A 10842-nucleotide genomic window follows, 5' to 3' on the forward strand; every position below is an offset into this window, starting at 1 on the left:
GACTTTGCATTCAGGAATTACTCCTGGCGGTGCTTGGGGGACCATATGGGATGCTGGCCACATGCAAGGCAAACGCCCTACCCGCTGTGCTATCGCTCCAGCCCATATGTGTCTTTTAATGTATGTATATATAATTGTATATAACCATAGCTGTATACATTATATACATTTCTAATCTGTATAGAGTAATCATATCTGAATGTAGTTTTTAAAGCCAAAATAGAACAATCATCTATTCTTACTTTATACATTTTTCTTAGTTTGTGTAACAGTAGTACATTCTTTCATGTGAGTTATATTTTCTTTTTTGTTTTGGAGCCACACTGGCAGTGTTCAGGGGTTACTCCTGGCTCTGCACTCAGGAATTACTCCTGGTGGTGCTTGGGGGATCAACCATATGGGATGCGAGGGTCAAACCCGAGTTGGCCGTGTGCTAGGCAAGTGCCTTATCCACTGTCAATTGTATTCTCTCTCTGGCCCCAGCAGGAATACTTTTCTAAGGGAAATACTGGTGACCTGATTTTCAGGAAGTCACAGTGGACTCCTGGGGCAATAGGCACAAAGGGCTGGAGCGTATTCCTGACATCCACAGGGCCCTGGCTTCCACCCCCAGCACTGCATGGCTTCCCAGATAGTGCTGGATGTAACCCCAGTGGCTCCCAGCATTGCTAGGGACACCAAAAAAAAAAAAGGGTTCATTTTCCATTTTTAGTTGTCCTCTAATTATAACTGCAGTGTTTTGGGCCAGTTCGAACAGGTGTTCTGCTCTAGCTCTGGGACTCCAGGATTAAAGCTCATGGTCTATAATCCCTGAACCCTAAGAGGTGGCTCTGCAGGAAAGGGCGGGGTGGTAGGGCCAACTCAGCCTTCAAGGTTGCTGCTTCATATGGCAGTGATCTTGGTCTTCTCCATCCACCTCAGTTGCTTTGGAGATCCAAAGCTTCTGGCTGGTGTGTTCTGAGCATAAAACTCAGTTACCACTTGAGTGAAAGATCTGAGGTCATTGGCCCAGAGCGCTCTAAGCCAGTTTGGATCACTAAGCCATTGAGAGAGCATTTTTACAGAAACAATTTCAAAGCACTTTTGCCTCTTTGGCAATCTGTCTCATTTGATATTTGCATGACATTAATTTTTGCATTCTCGTTTCCTCCAGAAAATGCCCCCTCGTTGATCTTCATATTGACCTCAACTGCAGCATGTATCACTGGAACAGCAAAGTGTCTGAAAAGGAGAAGTACTATGTCTATCTGCAGCACACGCTGAGAAAGGAACTCATTCTCTCTTCCATACTGAAGCCTTCAGAAAGCCCTCACTTCTTTCAATAAAACAAGCTCTACTTCTAAGGGTGATTTAATTATCACATTACTAAGGAGTGTCAGGGGATTTTAACATAGCACTTGTCCTCTGAAGCAGAACCCTGTGCTGATGATTACAGATGGAAACCAGGAAATCACATGAGAGGGATCTTAATTAGCCTGGTCCCCTTTCTCTGTCATGTGTGGGCTAGGAAGCAAGTGTTCCCATGGACTCTGCTTAATTTATCCAGGATAGCACTCAGCTTTTGGGCTGAAAGCACACCACTTTTGCCAATGTGTGGGAAAAGTTACTAAGCTTTCAGGTTTAAGTCTCAGTCATACAATGATCAAACACCTTTCCCTTCACCAGTACTCATTTTTCACCACCAAGAACCCCAGTATACCCCCCTCCCACCCCTCCCAATGCCTGTGAGGCAGATGATTTGCACTTCACTCTTCTCTATATTGATTATATCCATTGTTTTGACAAAAAATGCACCATTATTGTTTAGAATTCCCCCCCCCCCCCCCAACAATCAGAATTGCTGAAAAGGCATTGTGAAATACTTTGTTCTATAGCTGGTTATGAGAATCAAAATCTTGCGTGGCTGCAATAGTGGAGTCGCGATTTTGGATTTCTGCAAAGAGCCAGATAATAACGAAATTGGTTTCTGTGCGTCTGGTATTATGGCTGTGCCGGAGAGCCACTTGTGGGGGGCAACTTGTGACCTCAGTAGGCCGTGAAGGACGAGCCGGTACTGCCCCCCTTCCCATGAGACTGCAGTTGCCCCATCAACGCCAGCTCATACCTGGCTTTCCTCTAAGATCTGAGGCAGCGGCCACCTTGCTGCCGGGTGGGCGGGGGGGTGGGGAGGTGGAAGGGACACCCTTTCCCTCCCAGGGAGGGATGGCACTGTAGTTTAATGCGTGGTCCATTCACTTTTCTGCCGCAAGTTGCCAGGCTCTGGATTAAGTCCTTTTGCCTCTGGAGCCATGGTCATGCTGGAGAGCCGCTCGTGGGGGGCAACTCATGATCTCAGTAGGGCGTGAAGGACGAGCCGGTACCACCCCCCTTTCCATGAGACTGCAGTTGCCCCATCAACGCCGGCTCATACCTGGTTTTTCAATAAGCTCTGAGGCGGCAGCCACCTTGCTGCTGGGGGTGGTGGGGAAGGCAGAAGGGATCAACACCCTTTCCCTTCCTGGGAGGCATGGCACTGTAGTTTAACGCATGGTCCATTCACTTTTCTGCCTCAAGCTGCCGGGCTATGGATTAAGTCCTTTTGCCTCTGGAGCCCTGGTCTTATCAGAGAGCCACTCATGGGGGACAACTTGTGACCTTTGTAGGGTGTGAAGGACGAACCGGTACCGTGCCCCTTCCCATGAGACTGCAGTTGCCCCATCACCACTGGCTCATACCTGGCTTTTCAATAAGCTCTGAGGTGGTGACCACCTTGTATGTGGTCCAGATGCATTTCTGCCAAAGCCGCTGGGTTTAGAGATTTGTTTCCAAGTCTCTGGGATCATGGCCATTAATTAGCTTGATCAGGAGCCAGAGAGACCATTTGTAGGCAGCGACTCAGGATCTCGCTGGGATGGGGAGGAAAGGGCCGGTTCCACCCCCATCTGGTCAGGCCCTGCGTGTTTCATCACTGCAGGCCCAAACCTGACTGTCCAGTGTCCTCTGGAGGATGGTGGTCACCAGGCTACCAGGAGGAACAGGCCAAGGCACGAAACCTATTCCCACCTGGAGTGGCCCAGCACCAGTAACCTACTGCAGGAACAGGATGCATTTCTGCCAAAAACCTTTGGGTTCCAAGATTTGTTTCTGAGTCTCTGGGATCATGGCCGTTAAGCAGTTCGATCAGGAACCAGAGAGGCCATACCTCCAATTATATAGCTGAGCAGGAGGTGGTTTGTGGGTGTGTCTCCCACATACCTAACTTTTGACCATTTACTTTCTTGGTAAACTTTGCCCCAAGTTTTTGGGGTCTGGCCAAAGGTACAGAAGCAATTTTGGGGTATCTGAAAGTCTGACGGTGCCATCAGGCTGCTGATGCACTAGCCTCACAGGTACAGGTTGATCTGCTGGCAGCACCATACCCCCTACACACATTCTTTTTGATTATTTTTTTGGGGGGCCACATCTGGCAATGCTCAGAGGCTACTCCTAGCTCTGCACTCAGGAATCATTCTTGGCAGTGGTTGTGGAACCATACAGGATGTGGGGGATTGAACGCAGGTCTGCTGTGTGCAAGGCAAGCATCTTACCTGCTGTACCATCTCCTGGACACATTCTTTTCAATTACTCCTGCAAAATTAACTGCATATACTAAGAACCACAGATTAACCTAACTTGCCATGAGACAGGTAGTGTGGCCTGAAAAATAATTCAGAGTTGAACACCTCATGTAACTAGGCACAGTCACTCTAAAGTGAAAACAACTCAAATGTTCTTCAACAGATAAATGATTAGTCAAGTGTGTAAACACGCAAAGAGGATAGGCAAAGGAACAGCAGCAGCCTATTTCTCCCGCCGCCTGCGTTCGGTAGTCTCAGGCCGTTTCCCCACTCCAGGGAGATTGATGGTGATGGTCAGGTGAAAGAAGGAAACGAGGGCCAGGCTGGTTGGTCTTAGCAGCAGTTTATTACATGGAAGAAGTGTATGGCATAGAGGCCCCAGGATCTCTCAAACACGTGCTCACCATTCTCTCAGACCTGTCTCTTCGGTTCTCTCAGCACATCTTCCCAGGTTCTCTAATGCACGTGTTCCCCAGATTCTCTCAGCCTATGTTCCCCATTCTCTCAGGCACATGTTCCCCGAGAGCCCTGAAATCTCCCTTATATAGATCATGGTACCTCTAAAGGGCGCAAGACAGTGATGTCATCAAAAGGAGTTAATAGAAAGAACACTGAGGTGGCAAACATACATTGTTTCTTTACATCTGCAGGCCAATAATTTTGGTCTCTGGAAAGAAGATACAAAACCAAGACTGAAACCTTTCACAAGCACTTTCACTTGGATTTGCATCCCAAAGACCAGTCAGCTAGAGCTTGGAATCTACATCCCCAAAACAAGTATCATAGCTTTGTATCCCAAAGACTAGCCTTCCTGGAGTCAGGAATCTACATCCCAAAGATCAGGCCAAGCTAGCATCTGAGATTACTGAGAGAAAAGGGAAACTGCCTCTTACAATATACTGAAATTATTTACTGAAGGCAGTTTGAAGGGAAGAATTGTTCAGTCTCATCCAAGCTAGTCAGGACACATGGGAAAGCTGCTTCTAGGACAGATTCTCATTTAGCAGATCAACTCACCCTAGAACAGAATTCCCTGGGTGTGTTTCACCTCTCCTTGTCTGACCAACATATAGGCATACATAATATAAATCATTTTGTATGGACACAGTAAGAAATACTTTAAGCTTATAGAATTGCTCTCCTAGGACCATCTCGATCTCAGACTGCAGTGCTCAGGCCAGATATCTTTCCTAGTCCTAGCAGGGTCCTACTCTCGTCGTTACTTTTGTATCATGACAGCATTTGCCTATGATCAAACTCAACCTATAGTTAAGAATCGTGGCACCTTGACCTGCCCCATCTCCATGTCAGGGTAGCACATAACTTACCGGCTTGCCCTGGTTCCATCCAGTCCCTTGTCGGGACCCTGATTTTGGGGGCTCTAGGAAGGAGGGCAACTGAGGCTTAAGTTGAGAAAGCAGATGCCCGAGAGTGAATAATATTCAAAGCCAATTAACTCCTATGTTACAAAGCATAATATTAATTGTCTTCTTGTATCTATACAAAAAGGACATTGCATTAAAGTAAACTATTCAAAAGACATAAGGAGAGGAGAAAGGCCAATATTAACTTACAGTATAAGTTCAGTATCCTAGAAGGATGAGACCCTACAAATAAACAGATTCTGATTAGGGGAAAAAGCTGATTAACTGTTTGAGGAAGAGAGCATAGAAGTGGTTACAAACAAACAAAGGAATGGGAGTGACTCGGGAGCACTGTGATGGGTGCAACCTGATAAACCTAAGGTCCTTGTACTTCAACAGTCAAGTGTGGTCTCTTGGCTAATGAACAATTATCCTCCATTAGAAGGAAGTACTGATAATATCACAAAGTGGATAAACCCTATGCATTATAGAAAATAAGATGTCAGATGCAAAAAGTCTCATATTGTGTCACTTGTGGGATTCACACCCACAAACCACCTCCAGCTCAGCTATACAAGCTCATTTATTGGCCTTATTTCAGAGATCCATAAATCTCGAAAGAAATCAAAAGCCACAGTTAGAGCCAGCAGCACCGTGCCTTGGGAGGGCAGGCGTGCCCTGCAGGGCATATGCCAATAGTTTATTTTTCTGGAGAAGATAGAAACAAGAACTAAGCTGCTCGCTGCAGAGATGCCTCCAGACTTTAAGCCAGGGAGACTTCACCCGGGTGACTCAGACAGGTAGGCGTGGCCCCAAAGCCAAAACCAAAAACTTTTTTTTTTTTTGTGATTGACTGTCCTTTTTACAGTGGCACATCCTGTAAACTAGACAGTGCAGCAAGATGTGGAAGAATTACTCCATTTAAACATGATATCCTGAGATGATACCTTATTGGTAAGTTCAGTGATGTGTTGGTAAGTGTAAGGGATTTGGGTATGGAGAGAGAGAGGAAAAAGGAGAGAGGAGAGAGAAAAGAAGGAAGGAAGGAAGGAAGGAAGGAAGGAAGGAGAGATGGAGAGACTGGAACTTCGTATTGAAGAATCTCAATTTTTCCCCAATTTTGGGGGTGGCACCATGATTACAATAAAAAATGCATTTTTAGGCATCAAGCTCTACACTCACGACCAAAATTGCAGTTTCCCTGCACCTATGTCTCAAGGTCCCTCCCAGTTTACCTACTTCACCCCTTTGGCAAACTCACTTACATAGGCAGAATCTAAATTGATTCTATTCTGCAGTATGATTTAGGGCCCCTGGGGTACATTACCAGATGTGGTATTGTTGAGTTGTATGGGAGCTCAATTTCGAATTTTTTGAGAAATAGCCATATTATTTTCCAAAAGGGCTGGAGCAGTTGGCGTTCCCTCCAACAATGAAGGAGAGTCCCTTTATCCCCGCATTTGTAACAGCAATGGTTGTTCTTGTTCTTTTGGATGTGTCCCAGTCTCTGGGGTGAGATGATATCTCTTTGTTGTTTTATCTGAATCTCCCTGATGATTAGTGATGCTGAGCATTTTTTTTCCATATGTCGTTTGTCCATCTGTATTTCCTCTTTGAGGAAGTTTCTGTTCATTTGTTCTCCATTTTTTGGATGGGGTTGGATATACTTTTCTTGTAAAGTTCTACAAGTGCCTTATTTCTTCTCTCCACTTAAAATTTTTTTGGTAAAGTTCTACCAATATTTTATATATCTTTGATATTAATCCCTTATCAATGGATATTGGGTAAACAAATTTTTCCATTTTGTGGGCTCTCTTTGTTTTTTTAAAAAATTATTCTTTTTATTATTTTTTTAATCACTGTGAGATACAGTTACAAAGCTTTCCTGTTTGAGTTTCAGTCATACAATGATCTATCACCCAACCCTTCACCAGTGCACATCTTCCACCACCAAGGTCCCCAGTATACCCCTATTCCACCCCTCCCCCTGCCTCTCTATGGCAGACAATCTCCCCCTTAGTCTCTTTTGTATTGCTTGCTATGAATAGCATAAGATGTTGCATAGTGATCCTGGAATTCTAAAATGTCAGATAATTAGGGTCTGGAGAAATCTCTGCAGTGAGCTGCTTGGTTTGGAGATTCTTTTGTGTGTCTCTGGATCATGGCCGTTAAGTAGTTTACAGAGGCTAGTAGCCGGAGGCTGTTTGTGGGTATGACTTCCAGAGTCCCATGAAGATGGGGGTTGGGGATGAGAAGGACTGGGCCATCCCCTATCCCTTGAGGCCCTAAGTTTGCCATCACTGAACCCTCCACATACCTTCACTTCTCATTGGGTTCTGGAAGTTGGTGGCCGCTGGGATCTTTAGGAGGCAGGTGGAGGGACAAAGCCTGCCACCAACTGACTCAGATGAAGTCTCCCTGGCATAAAGTCTGGAGGCATCTCTTCAGAGAGCTGCTTGGTTTGGAGATTCTTTTGTGTGTCTCTAGATCATGGCCCTTGTTTCCATCTTCTCCAGAGAAATAAACTATTGGCATATACACTGCAGGGTGCGCCCATTTGCACGCAGCACACTGAGCCACGGACCCTAACTGTGGCTTTTGAACTCTTTTGAGATTTATGGGTCTCTGAAATGAGGCCAATAAATGAGCTTGTATAGCTGAGCTGGAGGTGGTTTGTGGGAGTGCCTCCCACATACCTAACTTTTGGCCATTTAATTTCATGGTAAACTTGTCCCCAAGTTGTTGGGGTTGAGCCAAAGGCACAGTGGCAATTTTGGGGTATCAAGAAATCTGAAGGCACCATCAGGCTGCTGAAGCACTTGCCCCGTAGGTACAGGTTGACCTGCTGGTGGCACCAGCCTCCGTTGTGGGTATCTTGGTCACTGTTTCTTTTGAAGTGCCGAAATTTAGTTTTATGTTAGTCCAGTTTGTTTATCTTTGCTTCTACTGCTTAGTCAGTGGTGTATCATCTTTTTGGATCACACCTGGCGATGCACAGGGGTGACTCCTGGTTCTGCACTCAGGAATCACCCCTGGCGGTGCTCAGCGGACCATATGGGATGCTGGGAATCGAACCCGGGTCAGCCGCGTGCAAGGCAAATGCCCTACCCACTGTGCTATTGCTCCAGCCCCCAGTGGTGTGTCATTTTTGAGGATGCCTTTAGCTTCAGTGTTATAAGAGGTTTTGCCAATGTTTTCCTCTATGTACCTCATAGATTCAGGTCTGATATTGAGGCCTTTAATCTATTTTGATCTGACTTTTGTGCCTGGGTCTGAGTTCATTTTTTTTGCATGAGGCTGCCCAACTTTCCCAGCAACACTCGTTGAAGGGGCTTTCCTTGCTCTACTTCATATTCTTTCTCATATATTTGAGGGTCAGTGTCATGATATTTAACTCTATTCCTCTCGTCTTGGGTCTGTCTTTATTTCAATACTATGCTGTTTTAATCACCACTGGTATGTAATATAAAGTTTGAAGTTGGGGAAGGTGACGCCCCCCCCATCTTTCCCCCCCACCAAAGGATTGCTTTAGCTGTTCATAGGGGTTTACTATTCCATATCAATTTCAGGAGTGCTCAATCTATTTCTTTGAAAAAATGTCATGGGTATCCTTATAGGGACTTCATTGAACTACATAATGCTTTGCAGAATCATTTTGTTTTTTGGTTGGAGGAGGTACAACTTAATTTTTTATTTTATTTTTTTTCCAAAGGATTTTGTGTGATTTATTTATTTTTTAAAAAATTTTATTAGTGAAACTCCATGAGGTACAGTTGTAGACTTACAAATTTTTGTGCTTGGGTTTTGATTATACAATGATCAAATACCCATCCCTCCACCAGAGCCCATTTTCCACTACCATGGGTCCCAGTATCCCTCCCACCCCCATCCCCCCTATCCCACCCTGCCTCTATGACACGGCATTCCCTTTGGTTCTTGGAGAATCATTTTGACAATGTTAATCCTCCTGATCCATAAGCAGGTGATGTGTCTCCACTTCCTCATCTCCTCTTGTATTTCTTGAAGTTGTGTTTTGTAGTTTTCTTTGTATAGGTCCTTCTCCTTACTTAAGCTCATTCTGAGATACTTGATTTTCTGAGGCATAGTTGTGAACAGGATTATTTTTAAAAATGTCTCTGTCTTCTCTTTCATTATTTGTATGTAGGAAATCCATGGACTTTTGGGTATTGATTTTGTAACCTGACACTTTACAAACCTATTGTTTCTAGGAGTACTTTTGTAGAATCATTAGGATTTTCTAAGTATAGTATCATGATATCTACAGACAGTGAAAACTTGACTTTTTCCTTTCCTATCTGGATGCCCTTGATCTCTTTTTTCTTGCAGAAAATCCATCTGCACTTCTATATTCATTGCAACATTATTAATCATTATTGCCAGAATTTGGAAACAACCCAAGTGCCTGAGAACAGAAGACTGGATAAAGAAACTATGGCACATCTACACAGTGGAATACTATGCAGCCACCAGGAAAAAATGAAGTCATGAAATTCACTTATAAATGGATGGACATAAAGAATATCATACTAAGTGAAATGAGTCAGAGGGAGAGGGACAGTCATAGATTGATTGCACCAATTTGTGGAATTAAAAAAAAAGTAGCTGTTGGTGGGAATGTCCACTAGTCCAGACTTTCTGGAAAACAATATGGACAGTCCTTCAAAAACTAGAAATTGAGCTTCCATATGTCCCTGCAATACCACTTCTTGGAATATATTCCGAGGATGCAAAAAAGCACAGTAGAAATGACATCTGTACCTATATGTTCATTGCAGCACTGTTCACAATAGCCAAAATCTAGAAACAACCCAAGTGCCTTAGAACAGATGACTGGTTAAAGAAACTTTGGTACATCTAGACAACGGAATACTGTGCAGCTGTCAGGAGAGATGAAGGCATGAATTTTGCTTATAAATGGATAGACATGGAGAGTATCATGCTAAGTGAAATGAATCAGAAAGAGAGGGACGGACATAGAAGGACCACACTCATTTGTGGAGTATAAAACAACATAACATGAGGCTGACACCTAAGGACAGTAGATACATGGGCTAGTTAGGTTCCTTCATAGCTGGAAGCCTGCCTCATGAGCAAAGGGGAGAAGTCAGCTGGAATAGAGAAGAGATCACTAAGAAAAAGATGTCTGGAGGAACTGGTCGGGATGGGAGATGTGTACAGAAAGTAGATAAAGGACCAAACATGATAACTTCTCAGAGTCTGTAATGCAAACCATCATGCCCAAAAGTAGAGAGAGAATATGGGGAATATTGTCTGCCATGGAGTCAGAAGGAGGGTGGGAAAGGAGGATATACCGGGGATATTGGTGGTGGGGAATGTGCACTGGTGGAGGGATGGGTGTTTGATCATTGTGTGATTATAACCCAAACATGAAAGCTTATAACTATCTCATGGTGATTCAATAAATTAAAAAAAAATTAGTATGTGACTAATACCCAAAGGTGAGTAGAAACAGAAACCAGAAGGACTGGTCCGCAGTTGGAAATTTGCCACAAGTGGTGGGGGAGGAGTGCACTTAAGATAGCAATGGAACTGATGTGACAATGATAGTTGGAAATGATCAGACAAGAACTGAGTGCTGAAAGTAGTTACAGGGACAAACATGATAAACTTTCAATACCTGTCTTACAAATCTTAATACCCAAAAGGAGAGAGAGAAAGAGAGAGAGAGAGAGAGAGAGACGGAGAGGGTGGGTGGAGGGAGGGAGGGAGGGAGAAGAAAAATGCCTGCCATAGAGGCAGGCTATAGAGGTATTGGTGGGAAGAAAACTGGGGTACTTGGTAGTGGGAAATGTACACAGATTCTGACCTTCCTACCTAGACCAAATGCTCTTATGGAAATA

The 10842-nt window shown here is 44.3% G+C and overlaps 1 protein-coding gene across 5 annotated transcripts in view; it reads left to right on the plus strand.

Annotated features, from left to right (window-relative positions):
* CFLAR (CASP8 and FADD like apoptosis regulator) overlaps positions 1–1342 on the plus strand; it is a 45324-nt gene extending 43982 nt beyond the window's left edge. For all 5 annotated transcript variants that reach the window (XM_056111900.1, XM_056111902.1, XM_056111901.1 and 2 more), the window contains one exon: positions 1154–1342. In XM_056111900.1, the coding sequence (XP_055967875.1) occupies positions 1154–1325 (172 nt within the window). In that variant the 3' untranslated portion in view covers positions 1326–1342. The remainder of the gene's footprint in view (positions 1–1153) is intronic.
* Positions 1343–10842: the final 9500 nt, after the last annotated feature.

This window comes from Sorex fumeus, unplaced genomic scaffold, assembly GCF_029834395.1.
Source record: "Sorex fumeus unplaced genomic scaffold, SorFum_2.1 ptg000014l, whole genome shotgun sequence".
Lineage (NCBI taxonomy): Eukaryota > Metazoa > Chordata > Mammalia > Eulipotyphla > Soricidae > Sorex > Sorex fumeus.